The 22,822-nt window shown below is 35.5% G+C and overlaps 1 protein-coding gene across 3 annotated transcripts in view; it reads right to left on the bottom strand.

Annotated features, from left to right (window-relative positions):
- Positions 1-22,822, bottom strand: part of MKLN1 (muskelin 1) — a 377,600-nt gene that overhangs the window by 102,719 nt on the left and 252,059 nt on the right. For 2 of the 3 annotated variants that reach the window (XM_061165822.1, XM_061165821.1), the window contains 4 exons: positions 15,409-15,551; positions 13,629-13,717; positions 3,803-3,912; positions 761-953 (listed from right to left, as the gene is read on the bottom strand). In XM_061165822.1, the coding sequence (XP_061021805.1) occupies positions 761-953; positions 3,803-3,912; positions 13,629-13,717; positions 15,409-15,551 (535 nt within the window). Of the gene's footprint in view, positions 1-760; positions 957-3,802; positions 3,913-13,628; positions 13,718-15,408; positions 15,552-22,822 lie in introns of those variants that run through there. The other variant, XM_061165823.1, reaches the window with a different exon arrangement.

The raw sequence follows: 22,822 nt of genomic DNA, 5'->3' as shown, positions 1-22,822 counted from the left end.
ACAGACAATGTTTCTAACACAAATCTCTTCATCATCAACTATATCATTATTAACTGTATACTAATAACATTTTCTGGCTTATCCAAGCACTCCCCAGCCCCAAACTGTGTGTGTGTGTGTGTGTGTATCATTTGCTCAGTGGTGTCCGACTCTTTGCAACCCCATGGACTGTAGTCTGCCAGGCTCCTCTGTACATGGAATTCTCCAGGCAAGAATACTGGAGTGGGTTGCCATTTCCTTCTCCAGGATATCCTCCTGACCCAGAGATTAAACCTGGGTCTCCTGTGTTGGGAGGCAGATTCTTAACCATCTGAGCCACCAGGAAAGCCCCAAATTACACTATTAAAAAAAATGACAACTTGTTATCAACAAAAATATGTAAAGGAATAGGTCACTGGTACTGAAGGTAACATTAAAAGAATTTTTCTAAGTCGCTCAGTGCTGGTCAATGTTAGCATCTGTAATACATGGTTTTCCAAGATGACAATTTAAATTTAGATATGTGATTTCAAGTATGTTACTTGCTTATTTTTCAAGTTTCAATATCACATTAGGGACCTGTCTTACAGAAAAGAAGTCCCTAACTCAAGGAGCTAAATCTTCTGAGTAAAAAGATAGGGGAGGAAAAGGGAAAGAAGAAAAGGAAACTAAGAACTGACATAAACTTATATTCTTTAAAACACGAAAACAAAAACCTGTTTCTTGTATATACTTAAAAATCACCCTAATAACCAATCTAAGTTATATGTTTATGACATACCATTTACAGCTTTTTCAATCAATTCTTCACAAGCATCAAAATCACCCTTCAATACCAATTTATCATGCAGATCTGTTAACATTGGATGTTCCAGGGCAATCTTGGTTTTCTTTTGCAGTGATTCAAAGGCTTCTGTATAGTTATGTTGTCTAAAGTGTTTTAGGCAAAGACGAATAGCTTCCTGTTCACGGTACTACTGGAACACAAGAGAAGGTATGAAAAAAAGGGATCTGGTTAGTTATTTCTTTAGGAAATAATAAGTGACAATTACTAACCTGAAGTGAGCATTTTAAACATTAACTAAACATATTAAGCATAACTTAGCATTGTACTAACCCTATTCATTAGTATTATTACTAATTCTACTATTAAATGGCAAAGCTGAAGCCTGGTCAATTGTAATAACTTGCCAGAGGTCACAAAGTATATAGCAGAAAGATATTAAAGAGATGAAGATATACAGATATATATATACTGGCATATTATTTCATGACGATAAAAGATACCAAAAGATGAAACCAGGTCTAATTCTGAACTTTCAAGAAAAGAACCAGAAAAAATATTTATCAAAGCCTACTTAAGATGGTAAAAATAATAGCTTTCAAAGGGTTTACTAATCGGGCAACAATGTTGGTACTGAAAGCACAGAAGCCATTAAATAACATGCTCTTTGTTCTCAGTTCTAAGTAATAAGTTACTAGTTGAATGACAAATATTATCCAATATTCATGTATTTCAAATTCACAAACAGGTTTTATGATTCAAAATCATCAAAAAGAAACTATTTAAGTTTCATAATTTTTTTCTAACCCTGAGCTAACTCATCGATTAAATAGCTATAAAGTAAAAAAATCTCAATTAATTACAATCCAAAAAGAAATATTCAATTTAATAAGTCTATTCCCTAAAAGGATGAAAGCCAAAAAACAAGATCACATATAGAATTTAAAAGAAAATTTAACTTCAAGTGTAAGTTATGACACAGGGAACAGCCTTATGGACAAGGGTAGGGGAGCAGAGGGAGAGGATGAAATAAATGGAGAGAGCAGCACAGATGCATCTTCACTGATGTGTGTAGATAGACAGCCAATGGGAATCTGCCGCATGACTCAGGGAAGTCAAACTGGGGCCCTGTAATCACCTAGAGGGGTGGGAATGGGCGGGAGGGAAAGGGGGATTCAAGGAGCGGGGCGGGGGGCATATGTATACCTATGGTAATTCATGTTGATGTATGACAAAAATCAAACCAATACTGTAAGCCAATCATCAATCAAAAATAAATATTTAAAAAAAGAGTAAGTTCTAAGACTTCCACAAATTTCCTAAATACGAATACAACAAACTGACATGGAATCAATGCATAGTAACCAAATAAAAATATAATTTACTTGTATGCATTGCTGTTTAATAAGGCAGGAAAATTTACAAGACTCAAAACACTAATCAGTTTATAGTTTTTGATATTTTATTAATGACAGGTTACCAAAACACTTTTTCTTAAACACTATAGCAAGGTTTTCCCTCATCAATTAACAAAAGAATAATTCTATAACCCAACTAACTTCATATTAATAGTTTCATACGCTTGGCCTCTAAATAAAGATTTATCTAACTATCTGGAACCATATTAAACAGTAATACCTTGTTATCATGCTGACTTTAATTTCTAGAGGTTTACAATAACACAGAGAACTTGACAAAAGAATGACCAAACAATTTTAAGTTCTCAAATATAATCTGTCCACAACGTTGCAAGGGAAAAGGTGCAATTTGCAATTTCTCACAGTATCAAGAGATTTGTGAACATATTAAAGAAAACACATGTACGTATCAGAGACTAAAGAGAAAATTTTTTCTGGTATCAGAAAACCTTATTCATTAATTTTTTAAAAAAAAGAACCAATAGAATTTAGAAGACTCTAAGTATGTGCTAAGCACTGTTATGTGTATAATACTGTAACTGTCATTTTTAATGTTTAAGAATATCATCTCTACCTTGAAATAATTTAGAATATTACAGGCAATCCCAGAAAATACATTAAAAATATAGAAAAACAAAAATCCAGCATCTATTTTAAATTGAATATAATCAAATCCCCACAATAAATTAGTCAAACAAAAAGTTCCTCATTACACTGACCAGAAAAGAACTGAAATTCTATTTAAAGAAAAAAAACTTAGAAAGAATCTATATTGCTTCCCAACCTCCTAAGGGATTAGTTGACAGTTCAGCCCAAGTCAAGAAGCAGTGATTAGATTAAAGCTTATCACTCCCCTAATGAGACACAGCCCTCCCCTCAACAAAAACATAGCCGAAATAGTTAAATGGATATACATCAGAAACAAAGATGAAACGTTAAAGGTGTTCAAAAAAACCAAAGACCCATTTCTTAATAATTTAAATTCACACTTTTCAGGCTGCATTTATTATATAAAATGACCTATGAATAAAGTTATTAAATATGACCTTTATACTCCCTATAAGAATAAGATCACAATATTTATAGAAACTATCTATCTCAAATTTTAGTTCTTTACAAGGAAAAGTAAACATTGCTATTTTACTCAATATGAACACAAAGGAGGAATACATAATAAGAGCAACCCAGAACCACAACTACCCCACTGAAAACTACATAAAAATATTTCTATCAATATAGATTAAAAAGAAAATTCAGAGACAGATGGGCATATTAATATAATAGCAGATTCTGGCGCCACACTGCCTGAGTTGATGTACTGCCTTGAGCACTCGACAGCTGTGTGGCCTGAGGCAAAATACTTGTCCTGTCTGTGTTCTACTTCATCATCTGCAAAACATGGATAATAACTGTACCTATCTCACAGAATGGCAATGAGTGAATAAGTGACAAAGAAGGTTACAACCTGGCAAAATGCAAATGTTTAATAAACACTGATTCATCTTTTTAATTATCATTACTGTTCTCAATATTTTAAATTAATCTCAAGACAAGAGCATGACACAATTCTCTATTACAGGCATCTGAAACATAAAATCAGGATTTTAAAATACAGTCCTACCTTACTATACCAGTTGAGACAGGGCTGTACTACATCGGGATCATCAATGCCACTAAGTTCAACATACCAGATGCTAAAGTTAAAGCTGGGTCCCCACGATAAGAGTGGAACTTGGAGGAGGAAAAAAAGAAAGAAAAAGAAAAAAATTAACATAGTTCAAATAAAACTTTAGCAAAGTAAAACCACAATTCAAATTTAATAGTCAGCAAATCTTCTGAATACTTTCTATATGTCCAGCACTGTACTATTGGTGCTGGGGCCACAGAAGCAAAATGAAACATATGACCATTGCCATTATCAGGTTGCTTTAATTATAAAAACATGATGATATATTCAAAGTGTCATATATCTATCCCCCCAAAAACAGGACTAGGGCTAGATGATTTATTTTAGCAGGTTAGTTTTTATCAATGCCACAAGAAACAAATAATTACTATAAAAGTTATTTATAATTTAAACTGTATCAGAGCACAGAAAGAGATAAACTTCAATTGCTTAGCAAAGAGGCATATCCCAGAAAACAAAACCAGAAGAGAAAAGATTTAAGGATAATCTCAGCTCTGAGTATATATTCAAAATTTTAAATAATACTGATTTTTTAAAAAAGCAAATTAATTCTACCAGGTTTTCACTGCACTAAATAGAAGCAGTTCAAGGAATGAAAGGTTGGTTCAACAGGAGTGATATTAATGTAATTCATCATGTTAAGTAAGTAAAAGAGAAACACATTTGATTACTTCAACAGATGCTACAGCAAACTAATAAAATTTACTTAAAAAAAAGAAAACCCCAAACTCTTAATATATAAGCAACAGAGACAGAAGAAAACTTTGCTACCTAGATTTTTTGTCTTAAGTATCAAAACCTCAACCCACCACCCCCCTCAAACAAACCAAACCAAAACAAAAAACTAATGGAGAAACACTGAGTATTCCCACTCAAATCAGGAACATGACAAGGAGGCCTAATATCTCTACCATTCAACACTATATGGGAGATCCTAGCCAGTGCAATCAGGAAAAACCCCTGCATATCAAGAAAAAAATATCACTTGAAGATGATTTAGCTTATCTACCTAAAAAATTCAAGACATTTAACTGAAAAACTTTTATCTAAAGTTTATATGCAAGAAAAAAAGAAAAAGCTTAAAATATCTCAGAATAAACTTTAAAATATGCAAGGTAATAAAATTTTAAAACATAAATATTTTACTTAGTATGTTTCCAGATGGGAAAACTCAAAGGTTGTAAACATGTTGATTCCCCTCAAATTAATTATAAATTTAATGTAATCTTATAATCCTTATGGTATAGATCCTATTTTTTTGACATCAGACAAGCTGATCTGAAAAATAGCAACAAGACAAAATATCTAAAAAAATACTAATAATAAGAAAATAAACATACTAAAAGATACAGAAATTTTAAGTTTGGTATTAGTGAAAGAAAACAAAGTAACATTACTGGAGCATAAGAGTGTGTCCAAAAATCTCTGAAGGATCCAGAGGAATTTCATAGAATCACGATGACACTTCACATCAGTAATGACAGAACACAGCAGACAAAAGTTTTAAAACCTGTGATCCATAGGCTCCCCACAACCCTTTCAGGAGGTCCCACGTGGTCAAAACTACTTTTCGTAATAAGACTAAGGCATTATAGCCTTTTCTTTTTTGTCTAAACTGTACTGACATTTGCACTCATGGTACAAAGGCAATGCTGAATAAAACTGTTGGCATCTTGGTAGTGCCAAAAAAGTAGTAGTATGAGAGTGTTTCAGTGTTCATTCCTTAATACAGTATGAACTGAACTGTATTCCTCGCCATCACACACCTGCAGTTAAAATACAAAAAGACAATTCATTTAAGAATGTCTTCTGCAAATAGATAGCCAGTGGGAATTTGATATATGATGCAGCGAGCTCAAATTCAGTGTTCTCTGACAACCTAGATGGGTGAGATGGGGTGGAGGTGTGAGGGATATTCAAGAGGCAGGGGACATATGTATACCCATGGCTGATTCATGCTGATGCATGGCAGAAATCAGCATAATACTGTATGGCAGTTATCCTCCAATTAAAAATAAATTTATAAAAAAATAAAATGCTTGTCCATAAAAAAGAAAATAGCATAAAGTAAGCTACAACAATATAGTTTATAGCACAGCTAATATAGCCAACATTTTAGAACTTTAAATGGACCATACGATATAAAATATTATATCATTACACTGTATACTTGAAATATATACAATTTTATAAATCAAGTATACTTCAATAAACAGTATAAAAAGTAAATATATAAATAAATTTACTTCTTGGTTTGTGAAAAGTTTTCTAAATTTTCTTAAATGATGCTCATTTTCATAGCTCCTAGAAATGCATACATTTTTTAAATAAAATGTCAAGTTTTGCCTGTATATACACTTAATGCAACATAAATTCCTAAAATTGTGACTGTATTATCAATTTAATGTTAATTTTAACTGCAATGCTTAACTGTGCATTCATCCTTCTAATTAAAATAATGATTTAAACATGAAAAAATGTCTCCGATGACGTGTAAAAATTAATTTTAGTAAATTCCTATCATTAAGTACACATCATTTTAATATTCTGTGTGGCACAATGGAAAGTACATGTAAAGTACTTTTGCTGCACATGAAAGTATGATGGCATTCTCAAGGAAAAGAACCTGTGTAAGTTGTGAGCTGAAACAACCACTGAAATAGCGCTGTAGGATATTATTTTTTCTTAAAAGAAAAGCTGTCATCTATGAGTATTTAGATTTCAGTATCTGTCAAGACATTTACTTGTCATTTCAAAGACAACAAGTATCAGTATTTGTTGCCATGGACAAAATTCAAGCTTTTGAGGAAAAATTAGAATTTTGGAGAATCAGTATTCAGCACTGTGAGCTTAGCTACTTTCCAATACTTCTCTGATAAGATTGGTGGTAATAATAACAAGTGTGATTTTTAAAAAATATTACATAATGAAATGCTTCAACGTTTGAAAGATTTGCATAACTCAGTGAATCACATTTTCTAAATTATCAATAAATGATTTTACAAAACCATACACGGACGAAAGACTGGTTCAAGGTACAAAACAGAACAATGAATTTTAATATCATACCAACATGGTTCAGACTGAGTAATGTAACTAAGAAACTAATACTTGTCAATTTTTGATTTAAGTATCAAAACAGAATATCTACAATACTTAATATCAGGTCTACTAATTTCCAAGTCCACTGCTATTTCCTAGCATATGAGACTCAATGAAGAGCTAAGATGTACTGGTCAGATGCTTTCCTATTCTTGTCATCTAAAGGACGCTGAGTGAGTAAAGATAGAGAAAAGCAACAAGAACTAGTCATCAGGATATATGCAGGATTCCCAGAATGTTTAATATGATCTTCAGTTTATATGTGCAAATAACACAAACTTCAAAAAGTCTTATACCAACAAATACTGAATTATCATCACTTTTGGTGTGCATTTCTTCAGAAGTACCATTTAAAAAGCGTATCTACTACATCATAGCAATAACCATTAGGCAGTATAAATATCAGAATAAAACAACATTCTAAACCCAAGACCCCAAGGACACAGTCTGTAAGTGTGACTTATTATTTAGTGATCTGAAATCCATTCTTAAGTTCCAAGTCCAATTTCAATAAAATGAGGAGGAAAAAAAGCTTCCTATTATATCTATTCAAGTCAGCAAAATGTTTATTTATTAAATCCTTATAAGCAACTGTGGGAGGGAGCTTAATTAGGAAATCATCTCACAAGATCTCATATTAGATGAATAAAGAGTACAGTGAATTTTTAACAAACTGAAGGCATATATACAGGATGAGCAGAATGATATACACCCATTTCAAACATACACCAATGATTTCTGGTGGTGTTAACAACACTAATTCTGCATATTGGACACGCTCTGTGTTGTGTATCAGAAATCTAAATGTGAACTGGAGCCCCAAGCACACTTTCCTCACTCTCTAATAAAAGATGCCTTTACTCTCACCTCAAATAAAAAAATTTTTTTAGAAACTCCTCACATCCCAAGGCTAAGAGTCTGTATCCTAAGATTCATTATCAGCTCTTCCAAAGGGATAATCAGACAAAGATAAGATCTGGATCAATGCCTCTCACACTTTTTCATAAAATGGCATGCATAGAAAATTACAAGATACTTAGTACCCAAGTACACAGGCTTCAGGATTCAGTGATTCTAGGATTGGCGGGGAGTCAATGTACACATGTACAAATACATTTAATATGCTTTGGCAGTACCATTTGGAAAGCTCTTGTCTAGATGACTATACAGCTCTTAGAAGATGTTAGTAATTTTAAGCTCAGGTCCTGGAAGACTATAAAAATTCAAGATTAACCTCGCTGAAAGAGTGCATCTACTCTTACTCAGTTCACTTCAGTTTAGTCGCTCAGTCGTGTCTGACTCTTTGCCACCTCATGGACTGAAGCACGCCAGGCTTCCCTGTCTATCACTAACTCCTGGAGCTTCCTCAAACTCATGTCCATTGAGTCAGTGATGCCATCCAACCATCTCATCCTCTGTCGTCCCCTTCTCCTCCCACCTTCAGTCTTTCCCAGCATCAGGGTCTTTTCAAATGAGTCAGTTCTTCACATCAGGTGGCCAAAGTATTAGAGTTTCAGATTCAGCATCAGTCTTTCCAATGAATATTCAGGACTGATTTCCTTTTGGATGGACCAGTTGGATCTCCCTGCTGTCCAAGGGACTCTCAAGAGTCTTCTCCAACACCACACTCCAAAAGCATCAATTCTTCTGCACTCAGCTTTCTTTATAGTCCAACTCACATCCATACATGACTACCAGAAAAACCACAGCTTTGACTAGACAGACCTTTGTTGGCAAAGTGATATCTCTGCTTTTTAATATGCTGTCTAGGTTGGTCATAACTTTCCTTCCAAGGAGCAACCGTCTTTTAATTTCATGGCTGCAATCACCATCTGCAGTGATTTTGGAGCCCAGGAAAATAAAAGTCAGCCACTGTTTCCACTGTTTCCCCATCTATTTCCCATGAAGTGATGGGACCAGATGCCATGATCTTAGTTTTCTGAATGTTGAGCTTTAAGCCAACTTTTTCTTTCTCCTCTTTCACTTTCATCAAGAGGCTCTTAAGTTCTTCTTCACTTTCTGCCATAAGGGTGGCGTCATCTGCATAGCTGAGGTTACTGATATTTCTCCCGGCAATCTTGATTCTAGGTTGTGCTTCCTCCAGCCCAGCGTTTCTCATGATGTACTCTGCATATAAGTTAAATAAGTAGGGTGACAACATACAGGCTTGACGTACTCCTTTCCCAAATGGTATCAGTCTGTTGTTCCATGTCCAGTTCTAACTGTTGCTTCCTGACCTGCATACAGATTTCTTAAGAGGACAGGTAGTCTGGTATTCCCAACTCTTGAATAATTTTCCAGTGCTGTGATCCACACAGTCAAAGGCTTTGGAAGACTGTAAAAATTCAAGATTAACCTCACTGAAAGAATGCATCTACTCTACTTACAAATGAATGCAATAAGTACACAAAACACCTAGCACAGTAACTGGTAAGTGCACATGGTAAGTGCTCAATAAATGCTAGATATTATTACTATTAACTCCTATTACTATAAGAATTTTCTTCTTAATAGTATACTTTTAAAATGTTACCTCTCCACATGCTCTCATGAAAGCCACCGTTGGGGTACATTCTTTCCCCACCTCCCTCTGACAAGACACAATACTCATCCTAGATTTCCAGACTCCTGAGGATCCAGAAGGCACATGCTGGTTCAGCCAAAGCTAAAGCTTCTCTCTGAACTTCCGACACCCACTCAGGCTACAAAAATCCATAAAATTCATAGAAATCTAAGTCATCTCATCTACCAAAAACCAGAACTCCTTCAGAATCCTTCCAAAAAATCAGTACTTCTTTCTGCCTTCACATCACCTTATTTCCTAACACAACTACTATCCTGGCTATGAATCAAGATACAAACCTTTCTAGTCACCATATAACTAATAACCTTATCCCATTCAACTTTATGCTTTCAGCCATCTGATCTAATCGCCCACTGAGGTTTTCCCTTCCAAACTTTAAATTTGCTCTCTTGAATCTAACCACCCAAATAACTACTCTCCTTCCTTACTAAACTTTCTTTTTACTTATAAACCTTACCTGAAACTAAGCTTCTTCCTAAGGCCAACTCTCAACTTTCACACTAAGTCGTACTGAAGACTTCACTCCAGCATGGGCTCTTTGTTTTTTTGTTTGGTGATTCCCCTTGGATATTCAATGAACGCTGTGACCCAATCCCTCTCAGATTTAAATGTAAAATGAAAAATACATAGAATTCAGAGTAAGCAAACTGTATTGAACTATAGCTATAAAAATAACTAAGATACAAAATTATGATATAGAAATATATATGCTTTTTATTAGCACATTAGCTAACAAGATTCAGTGGCAGGTCTAATAATTACCATAATTTCAAAGACATAATATTTGCCACAGTGTAATGTAATGAGAAATATTTATAACTTCTATCCAAAACAAGTCACAGGTAATGCCAAATACTATAAGCTACTACCTATATTCATAATTGAAGAAAATGCTAAGAGGTTAGAGAACACAAAGATGTAACTTTTCCTTCATTAAGTTCACACAGCCACTGATTAATCCCTATAAATCTCTGTATAATAAACTCAAAAAGTATAAATAGGATGTCTCTAATGAGGCAAGCAGTTTGCTTGACGCTTCTGAAATATGAGGAAACAGAAGACAGTTGCTATCACCAGGGATTTCAGAATCTACTTGAGGAAACAAAACTTTCACCTATCACAGAGTAAAAGAATTCAACATTCATAAAAAGACAGACTTAAGTTTGTATCCTATCTCTATGTCTTACTGAACAGTCTTGGTCTAATCATTTAATCTAGGTCTAAACTTCAGTTTTCTCATCTGGAAAGTGAACATAATATACCTATTTCAGAGTATTAGATATTTCATAAACAACATCTATTTATTACTTTAAAGTAATATAAGCACATATCCAAAAGTGTATACCAAATGCTACGTCTTTGACCCATCACTTACTAGCTATATACCCTGGGACACATCATTTGACTTCTAGTCTCGGTTTCCTCAACCAAAAAAGGCAAGATTTTTATCTTCCAGTGTCATGCTCAAATGATATACCATTTGTGAAAACACTTATAAACACAAAAGCAGTAAAAACACATTCAACTCTTTGCAACCCCATGAATTGTAGCCCGCCAGGCTCCTCTGTTCAAGGAATTCTCCAGGCAAGAATACTAGAGTGGGTTGCCATTTCCTTCTCCAGGGAATCTTCCTGACCCAGGGATTGAACCTGCAACTCCTTTTTCTCCTGTACTGGCAGGAGGATTTTTTTTTTTTTTTTTTTTTTAACCACTGAGCCACCTGGGAAGCCGATTAAAAACATATGAAGTTCTAAGTAATGATTGCTGAAATGACATGATGGTTCAAATCATGTGCATGTACTTTTTCTATGTCTAACTGATGCATAAGAGGACTTCTGTTCTCTTATAAATTTTTTAAGGGAACAAACTATTCAACAACCCTAAACAGGCTTCTATTCATAGTTCTTCTAATGAATAATATTAGAGGATTAAGAACTTTAGAAGCAGCAGTAGTATTTTCCTTCAAAGAAAACTGATGGGTATAGAAAATGTACTCTGAAAATTCAAATAAAATAACTTAAAAAAAGAGAACATTTCATTTTGCATGACTAAGCAATCAGAGGTTGAGTAAGTACTTTCAAATTTTTTAATCTAAATTTATTACATGAAAATATAAAATATTTTCACTGCTGCTACATTTGAAATGTAAGACTTGTTCAAGCTATACAAGAATCTATAAGAAATGGGTGGCATGCATACTGAGGAAACATTTATTAGCATGAAAGAAGAAACAACTAAAGAATTTTTTCAAAAAATTTGCTTGTTCATCAATTTTCACAGATAAACAGGATACAGGTTTTTATTTCCAATTACTGATTATGACAAACTATAGCTTCTGCTGCAAGCACTGTCACACCAAGCTCAGCCTGGGCAGCTACATGGTGCTGCACGGGGGAGTTCTACTACAAAGCCCACTGTCAGTAGCTATTTAAGAGCAAAGGCAACTGCAACTAAGGCTTTGGCCAAAGTAGCGCACGGAGCTCTGGGCCCACACGGTGGCGGACCCCGGCACCAAGACAGCCTGAGGCCCCTCTGACCATCCACTCTTCCACACCCTCTCCTGGCCTGGCTCAGGTAGATGGACTGCGTTAGGCAGCAGGAAAGGTGGGAGAGAGACTGGACAGCCGTGCCCCCAGTGAGGGTAGGGGCAGGGCCGAAAGGGCAAGAGGCCACTTGCTCAGGCAGGTTACAGGGGCAGGGCTCTGCTCCAGGATTCCTTCTCTCCCTCAGCTGGTAGAGGTTCAGGAAGCAGGATTGGGGTTTGCTCATTTCCCTGCTTCCTGTTTCTTTCAGGCTTCCCAGGTAGTGCTAGTGTTAAAGAACCTGCCTGCCAATGCAGGAGACATATGAGACTTGCGTTTGATCCCTGGGTTGGGAAGATCCTCTGGAGGAAGAAATGGCAACCCACTCCAGTATTCTTGCCTGGAGAATCCCATGGACAGAGGAGCCTGGAAGGCTACATACAGTCCATAGGGTTGCACAGTGTTGGACATGACTAAAGTGACTTAGCATGCACACCTATTTATAAAAGAAAGTAAAAAACCAAAAAGTCCAATGATTCTAAAAATAGTTCTCCCTCTATAAATAGTCTTTTCAGATTTCTTTTTGTCTAATTACATGTACAGAGGAGCCTGGTGTGCTACACTCCATGGCATCGCAGAGTCAGACACACACTCAATGAAACTATATGACTCAGTGAAATGAACAGGCCAACTTGCAGCAGACTGGCAAATAATGATAATGGAGCTGTTCCTTTCAAAAGAGGATTTTTCTCTCAAATCAAAACACAGGATTCTGGCTTTTACTATCATTCTCTAAGGAATATGATTCACCATAATTACAATTTTAACATACTATTTTCAAAGGTATGAAATAAAGATGGAAATTAATAGTGAAGTCCTCAACTTTCATACCCTCTAACACAACTTATAAACAAAATAATCCTAAAAACACTAGTTTTGAGGAGGTATTACAAATACTTTTAAAGTTAGAATACTTGCTTAAAAGATAAATGCCTTAGACAGCATTTTTCAAGAATTACTTTGAAACTAATTAGTAGGTTATAAAATTAGTTTTATGTGTTTGACCAACACTACCACACGTACAAAAATGAAATACAAAAAAAAAAAAAAAAAAACAGAAAATAACCATAATATACTGCCTTAAGGAATCCATCAGTATTTGGTTTTAGAATGATGCAACTTTAGAACTGATAAACCTTCCATAAAACAATCAAGGCTCTCAAATCACTGTATCTCATTAAATGATAAAGTATTTAGAAAAGATTCTATTTGAAATAACTGTCACTCAGTTACAGATTTACAAACTGGGGGCCAGCCAAACAGTAAACATTTTGGGCTTTGTGGGCTATAATGTCTTTTGCAACTACTCAACTTTGCCATTGTAGTGTAAAAGCAGAGAGATACTATGTGAAAAACTGGCATGGCGGTGTTGCCATAAAATTTTATTTAAAAAAAAAACAGTGAACCTACAGGTTTGGGCCCACACAGGCTGTAGTTTGCTAATTAATGGTATAAAGAATTTATTTCTATTCCAGAATGCTAAAAGCCTTACCTATTTTAATGAATCGACACGGAAACATCTGTTCATCAATTTTATGCTTTAAGGTAAATGTTTCTTTGTTATAATCATTCTTTAAGCCACTGTGGAAAAAAAATAAGGTTATTAAATCTGATTTCATAATTTAGTAAACATACTAAAACAAAGATTAATAACATACCCAGATTTTAAGGTTTGACAAATACAACAGGGATAATATAATGAAGTAGTTGAACATGAGAATATAGGACAAAGCTTGTAAATTCATATCAACTGCACTATATGGTGGTCTCTTAATTAAATAAGGGCTAATGAAAATGTTCAGTGTTAAAGAATGTGACTACAGTGCATGAAAATGTGTGACAAGACCCAGTGTCCTTTGTGTAGAAAGAAAGAAGGTGAAGTCGCTCAGTCGTGTTCGACTCTTTGCGACCCCATGGACTGTAGCCTACCAGGCTCCTCCGTCCATGGGATTTTCCAGGCAAGAATACTGAAGTGGGTTGCCATTTCCTTCTCCAGTAGATCTTCCTGACCGAGGGACTGAACCCAGGTCTCCCACATTGTAGGCAAACACTTTACTGTCTGAGCCACCAGCGAAGTACTGAATACAATATAAAATATTCAAGCAGTAAGAAAATTGCAAAACAATTCATACTCATATCTTACAACCCAAATAGAGCCAGACATTTGAATTTGTCAAAGAATTAAGTCATTAAATTCTGACTGAGATGCCAATGTTCCTTTTTATAGCTCAATAAATTTTCAAAGACAACCTTACTCTGTTGGTTTAATAGCATCCAGTTTATCCTATATAAAAAGAAATTAATATAATTTCTATACTTAAACAACTTAGGACTGACTCAAGTATTTATGGAAAAGTCACTTACCTTCAGGCTGCCTTATATTCAACTGATATACTTTCATGGCTTAAATCAAAGCACTCTAGATGTAATAATACTTACAAATACTGTGCTAATGGGACACACCATGTCACAAATATATTCTAAAACTGCATGATTTCATTTGTCCACTCCATTTTCTAACCCATTTTTCATCATCTAGAGGGCAAATTAACATTCATTCCTGGTGGTCTAGGCTGTCAAAACTCAAATTTACTGAGTTCCTTCCAAGAGGTGGGGCTTTCTGGTGGCTCAGCTGGTAAAACATATGCGGGAGACCTGGGTTCAATTTCTGGGTAGGAAAGATCCCCGGAGAAAGGAATAGCTACTCACTTCAGTATTCTTGCCTGAAGAATTTCATGGACAGATAAGAGCCTGGTGGGCTGTAGTCTGTGGGGCTGTGAAGAGCTGGACACGACTGAGTGATTCACACTTTGATCTTTTCTCTTCTTTGTCAAGAGGTATGCTCTGCACTAGGTGCGACCACACAATTTTACTGTTTAGTCTCCAATTTATACTAAACGCTCAGGGCAATCAACCTTAACGTTTTCAACAGATTTTATATTTTTATAGCAAGGGTTACAGCAAAGATTTCAATTATAGCTCAAAAGTGTATCTGAAGTCATTAACATTTTAAAAATAAGACTTAAGAATAAGAAGTAGAAAAATAATGCAAATTTTATTCTTTCTGCTTTGGTAACAACATTAAACTAGTATCCCGGTGGAAAAAAGTTAACTCAAGCCACAATTTTAAAATAAGGCACTAGAAATAAAATAGTAGAAGTATTCTTTTCTCCCTTGTAAGAAATATCAGGCCATGAAGATTTAGCTACACAGAGACTAAACTAAGACTACATTCAGAAGACAGCGCTTTCCTCCCCAGAATCATAACCCACCTGGACAACAGCTCTGTCATGTTTTCCTCATTCATTCCACCAAAGACTTTAAATTTCTTCAAATTGCAGACATGAGTTTTTTCATATTTTCCAAACGTGATATTCTGGACTATAGCAGGCCTTTCAAGCTTCAGAATCAAGTACTACAAAAAGGAACAACCAAATTATATCCTCCTCCACTTAAAACAAATGGTTAGACAACTTGAATAATTAAAATCTTGGACAATGGACTGAATAAGGTTCATCCTGTCCATCCCACACCAACAGATTTTTTGTTGTTGTTGTTAATGTGAAAGGATAGCATGTAACAACCAGGCTACCGTAACATCACCGCTTTCACCCAGGAAACTACATTATTCTGAACAATGTAGATGAAGGAGGGGAAAAAATGGACTAATGAGATAACTTCCAATCAAGGAATAGCATTTAATAAAAGATAATAGGCTATGAATAATCAAATAAATGAGAATACAAAATTAGAATACAAAAGTAACAGTTACATATTCTCAATGACTATACTTCACTAATAAATTCAATGTTCAAAATCAGTGATAAAATTTTAACCTAGAAAAAAGATTTACCAGTCACCCCTGCCAATTTTATAAATTAAAAAACTCAGACCTACCACAGACATGTCTAATGAAGCTCAAGTTTTCTAACTATACACAGAATAAAATGGGATCAGTTACTTAGGGAACATATTTTACATTATGCAGACTGTTTTCAATTATAAAAATTAAGAAGGAAATTACTAATAGTCAAATACATGGGCAGAAAGCTATTTAGACAACAACTCAATTGTTATCTTGCAGTGGCTTCATGCTACGTAATAATGGGTAATACTCATGATAAAGGAGAATAGAATGAAGTGGATGACCTTACTTTGTACCAAACACAAAAACTGACTCAAAATGTAACCAAAATCATTCAAAATCGATCCTTTACAATCAAATATAAGACATAAAGGTAAGATATAAAACTATAAAACTCTTAAGACAAAAATAGGGGTATATCTTTATGACTCTGGTTTGGCAATGGAATTCTGAGATATGACTCCAAAAGTACTAGCAACAGAATATAAAATAAACTGGACTGTATCAAAATTAAAGTTCTGTGCATCAAAAGGCACTATCAAAAAAGTAAAAAGACAATCTACAGAATGGGAGAAAATACTTGCAGATACTTATCTGATGAGGGCTTAGTATTGAGAATATATAAGGAATTTGTACAACTCGATGAAAAAAAGAAAGACAACCTAATTTAAAAATGGGCAAAGGACCTCAATAGCTCTTTGTCCAAAGAAGATAAACAAATGGCCAACAGGTACATGAAAAGATGTTCAACATCATTAGTCACCAGGAGCTGGGTTACAGGGAAAGGAGAGAATGCTTAATTGGTACCAGGTTTTCTTATAGGGTAATGAAAAAAACTAAGTAGAAATGACAGTTGTACAACACTGTGTATTTGAACACTTAAAAATGGTTAATTTTATGTTATATGACTTTTACCTCAATAAAATAAAAGAATGAAGTTGGTGCTAACATGAAAGATGATGATATAATCAGAAATAGTATCTCATGAGTATTAATTCTCTTGACTTACAGATTACTCATATTTTTATGTATTTTATCTCATTTTGGTGAAATAAGACAGTAAAGCCTGGTGGCTCAGACAGTAAAGTATCTGCCTGCAATTCAGAAGTGAAAGAGAAAGTTGCTCAGTCGTGTCTGCCTCTTTGAGACCTCAAGGACTATACAGTTCATGGTATTCTCCAGGCCAGAATACTGGAGTGGGTAGCCCTTCCCTTCTCCAGGGCATCTTCCCAACCCAAGGATTGAACCCAGGTCTCCCACATTGCAGGCGAATTCTTTACCAGCTAAGCCACAAGGGAAGCAACCTGGGTTCAATCCCTGGGTCGGAAAGATGCCCTGGAGAAGAGAATGGTTACTCACTCAGGTATTGTTGCCTGGAGAATTTCATGGACAGAGGAGTCTGGTGGGCTACAGTCCATGGGGTCACAAAGAGTTGGACATGACTGAGCTACTAACACTTTCACTTATCTCATTTTAACAGGAGTAGGAGGAAAAGGAGTAGTATTTTAAGAACAATAATCATCTTCTTCATCCTCATTTTATGGATAAAAAAATTCTGGTTTAGAAAGGCTAAGTAACTTGCCATTGTTACACAGTTAAAAAATAGCAGAGTTTAGATTAAAAATCACTCTATCTGCAAAGGAGGCAAGAATATACAATGGAAAAAAGACAGCTTTTCAGTTAGTGGTGCTGGGAAAACAGGACAGTTAGCTACATGCAAAAGGACAAAATCAGAACATTCTCTAACATCATATACAAAAATAAACTCAAAATGGATTAAAGACCACAATGTTAGTCCATATAGTATAAAACTCCTAAAGTAAAACATAGAATACTCTTTGACATAAATCACAGCAGTATCTTTTTGAATCTATCTCCTGAAGTACTGGAAATAAAAGCAAAAATAAACAAATGGGACCTAATTAAACTTAAAAGCTCTGCACAGCAAAGGAAACTACCAACAAAAACAAAAAGACAACCCACAGAATCGGAGAAAACATTTACAGCAATGCAACCAACAAGGGATTAACTTTCAAAATATATGAACAGTTCACAGAGCTCAATATCAAAAAACCAAACAACCCAAACAAAAAATGGGCAGAAGATTTAAACAGACATTTGTCCAAAGAAGACATACAGTTGGCCAACAAACACAAGAAAAAGTGCTCAACATTGCTAATTATTAGAGAAATGCACATCAAAACTGTAATGAGGTATCACTCATACTACTCAGAATGATCAACATCAAAAAATCTATTGTCAATAAACGCTGGGGAGGGTGTAGAGAAAAAGGAACCCTCCTCCTCCTATAATGTTGGTGGGGATGTAAATTGGTACAACCACTATGGAGAACAGTATGAAGGTTCCTTACAAAAACTAAAAATAGAATTACCATATGATTTAGAAATTTCTCTCCTGGGCATATATCTGTAGAAAACTATAATTTGAAAAAAACACATGAACCTCAATGTCCACAGCAGCACAATTTACAATAGCCAAGACATGGAAGCAAACTAAATGTCCACTGACAGTTGGATGGATAAAGAATGGATAATGAACTATTACACATCCACAGTAAATAATGAAATAATGCCATTTCCATCAACACGGATAGACCTAGAAATTATCATAATAAGTGAAGTAAGCCAGAGAAAGACAAATATCATATGATATCCCTTATATGGGGAATCTTTAAAAAATGATACAAATGAACTTATTTACAAAACAGAAATAGATCCACATACACAGAAAACAAACATGGTTACCAAAGACGACATAATGGGGAGAGATAAATTAGGAGTTTGGGATTTCCAGACACACACTACTACATATAAAATATACAAACAACAAGGATCTACTGTATAGCACAGGGAACTATATTGTACACTTTATAATAACCTATAAGGGAAAAGAACCTGAAAAAGAATCATATATAAATATGTAAACTGAATCACTGTGCTATACACATGAAACTAACAACACTGTAAATCAACTGTAGTGAAAAAAGTGAAGTCGCTCAATCGTGTCCGACTCTTTGTGACCCCATGGATTGTAGCCTACCAGGCTCCTCCGTCCATGGGATTTTTCAGGCAAGAGTACTGGAGTGGGTTGCTACTTCCTTCTCCAGGGGATCTTCCCAACCCTGGGATCGAACCCGAGTCTCCCACATTGCAGGCAGATGCTTTATCATCTGAACCAACAGGGAAGCCATTAAAAAAAATTTTTTTAATCAGTTAATCTGTCTGATACTGCTAGTTGGCTGGCCCAATTTCCATTCTCAATCCAGTTCTTCCTAGCCACCTTCCAGGCAAAAATAGATACACGGCAAAATTCTGGTCCATGAGATATAAGCAGAAGCTGTGGTATAAGTTTTGCTTTTCGAAACAAATGTTACTTCTTTACCATCTGAAATGAACCCCGCCACCCCCCCCACTCCTCCCCCAACTCCCCACAACAAGTAAGAAAAAATATACTAACAGTCATCTGTGAGACACTCAACTTTCACCAGCAGCTGCCCAACTCTAGTTTTCCTGCGCTGGCAGGGAAAAAGACAGGGATGGTGATAGGGAAGAAACTTGTTTGTTTATTAACCCACTGTTATAGGACCTTCTGTTATTTGGTGCTAAAAGCATTCCTACTGATTGACTAACCCCACAGTCGAACCTTTATTTAACCACTCTACAATAACAACTATTCAGGTTTATATAATGTTTACATTCTAAGGTGCTATTAAGATTTCTTTATTATAGAAACTGCCATAGGAAAATTGAGCTTGCTAGTCTTAAATCATTATCCTTCTCATCCACATCAAATTAATAGGTGTGGTAACATAATTTTTGGTTCATTGAGTTTCTTAAGAATACAGCTGTATAGTGGAGAACAGACTACACAGTCAGGTAAGAAAGTATTCACATCTCTATCTTTCTCATGAAATTCCACTTCCTCCCATCCCTTTCCCCTTCTTTCTTTGGTCATTCTTTAAATTCTCAAGTTTAGAAGTCAGTTCTCCCTGACAATTGGTTAGTCAGGTAGTAAAAACAGATCTTTACATTAATACAATCTATTGTGTGCTATCAATCACCCCATATACAACAGCTCTAAATACAATAGAAAGCGTTTGTCTATATGTAATTTTGTTTATACCAAATAGGATTTTGTTATTAAAAATCATGTAAGTAAAATGTAAATTCTCTAACTGAAGTAAAGCACAATGATTTGACAAATACATTACAGGTAAAAATTTTAGTGTTTAACCACATATTAATAAATTTTATAACTTCATTTTTCAAACTCTTTGGCCTCAAGGCTGAATGTGTTACTATTAAACAGTGTTATCCCATAGTTAAATCGATTTCTGTTACTTTTAAAGAAATAACTGCTGTAGATTTAATAACAGAAACTGTAAAAAAAAAAACAAAACAATGAACATTTGAGAAAAACTATTTTACAATCTCTATTACCAACCTTTAAATTATGTATTAATAAATTAATTTTAAAACAAAACATAATGACTCACAATCTCTTTATCAAAGCAACTTAGGCTCATAAAGGATCAAAGAACTATCTATTACTTGATTTTTAAATTAGGCATAGAATTAAGCAAACAATAAAAAAAGAAATCTAATGTTCAAAACTGCTCACAATTTCAGCCCACAGTGATTTTTCAATATAAAAAATCATTTTAAATCATATGAATATTAACAATTTATAAGAAATTAAGATGACATAAAAGGAGAATACTTTAGCTTTAGATGGGTCTATCATCAAAAGTATCTCCCAGGGGCTGAGACTTAAAGGATGAGACAGCATAGTGTCCTCAGGCTGCCATAACATATTACCACAAACTTGGTGGTTTAAAACAACAGAAACTTATTCTCTCACAGTTCTGAAGGCCAGCAGTCTGAACTCAAGATGTTAGCAGGACAATGTTCCCACTGAAGGCTCCAAGAGCGGATCCTCCTTTGCCTCTACCAGTATCTAGTAGCTCCTGGTGTTCTTTGCTTGTGGCAGTGTAATTCCAACCTCTGTCTCCATCATCACATGACCTTCTTCCTTGGGTCCCTCTGCGTTTTCTCCTTTTCTGTGTCTAATAAAAAAACTTATCATTTGATTTAGGACTCAACCTAATCCAGGATGATCTCACTTTGAGACCCTTATCTTAATTACATCTGCTAAAACCTTTATTTGAAGTAAGGTTACATTCTGAGGTTGCACATATCTTTTTTTTTTTTTTAATCCCCCAGAGGGTAGCGGGGAGCACTAATCACCTACTACACAGAGCCAGTCAGGCAAAAAGGCTTATGAAAAATGAGTTCTGAAAACTGTTAAAAGGCCAGCATGACTGGAGCCTAGTAAGGAAGGTGGAGAATGGTATATGTTGAGACTGAAGAGGTAGGAAGTTACCATATCATACATCATAAATGCCACAGAATCTATTAAGTACAATGGAAAGTCAAGATATGATTAACATCACACACAGTCTACCTGGTAGAAAATGGATCAGAGAAAATGGCCGATGAATTGGATACAGTTACAATAATTCCAACAAAAGAAGAGATGAAGGAGATTTAAACTCAGGCAGTGTGGAGATAGAGAGGATTAGACAGTTTTGACATACATTTTGGAGCAAGAATGAAAGGGATCAAGTGATAGCTGGATATAGGGACGGACTGCTCAGTTGCTCAGTCCTGTCCTACTCTATGCCACCATATGGACCACAGCACGCCAGGCTTCCCTGTCCTTCACTATCTCCTGGAGTTTGCTCAAATTCATGTCCATTGAGTCAGTGATGTCAGCCCACCATTTCATTCTCTGTCGCCCCCTTTTCCTCCTGCCCTCAATCTTCCCAGCATCAGGGACTTTTAAAATGAGCTGGTTCTTGGAATCAGGTGACCAAGGCACAGGGAGGGGAGAAGGTGGCAATGGTGGTGATTTAGTTTCTGACTTGAACAACAGGGTAACTGAAATATCATTTACTCTGATGGGAAGGACTGACAAAGAAATAGGCAGCATGGAAATGACACTAGAAAAGTCCAAGACTATATATCTGTGTAAATCTCAGTTTAATAAATCAGGGTCTAAAACAAAAGTCACTTCATGAAGTCCCATCACTTCATGAAGTCCTATCACTTCATGGCAAACAGATGGGGAAACAGTGGAAAAAATGACAAACTTTATTTTTTGGGGGGTCCAAAAATCACTGCAGATGGTGACTGCAGCCATTTAAAAGATGCTTACTCCTTGGGAGAAAAGTTATTACCAACATAGACAGCACATTAAAAAGCAAAGACATTACTTTGCCAACAAAGGTCCGTCTAGCCAAAGTTATGGTTTTTCCAGTAGACATGTATGGATGTGAGAGTTGGACTATAAAGAAAGCTGAGCGCCGAAAAATTGTGGTGTTGGAGAAGACTCTTGAGAGTCCCTTGGACAGCAGGGAGATCCAACCAGTTCATCCTAAAGGAAATCAGTCCTGAATATTCATTGGAAGGACTGATGATAAAGCTGAAACTCCAATACTTGGGCCACCTGATGCAAAGAACTGATTCATTGGAAAAGACCCTGATGCTGGGAAAGATTGAAGGCGGGAAGAGAAGGGGACGACAGAGGATGAGATGGTTGGATGATATCACCAACTCAATGGACATGAGTATGAGTAAGCTCCAGGAGTTGGTGATGGACAGGGAGGCCTGGCATGCTGCAATCCATGGGGTTGCAAAGAGTTGGACATGACCGAGTGACTGGACTGAACTGAAAACAGTTCCCTTCTGTCATCCCCTTTCATCCTTTGTCGACAGAAGGCGACTGCTGTTTTAGACACT

The sequence above is a fragment of the Dama dama genome, chromosome 18 (assembly GCF_033118175.1).
Source record: "Dama dama isolate Ldn47 chromosome 18, ASM3311817v1, whole genome shotgun sequence".
In the NCBI taxonomy this organism is placed as follows: Eukaryota; Metazoa; Chordata; class Mammalia; order Artiodactyla; family Cervidae; genus Dama; species Dama dama.
Note: the sequence above shows the minus strand (reverse complement) of the source record. Positions and strands in the feature narration are given on the sequence as shown.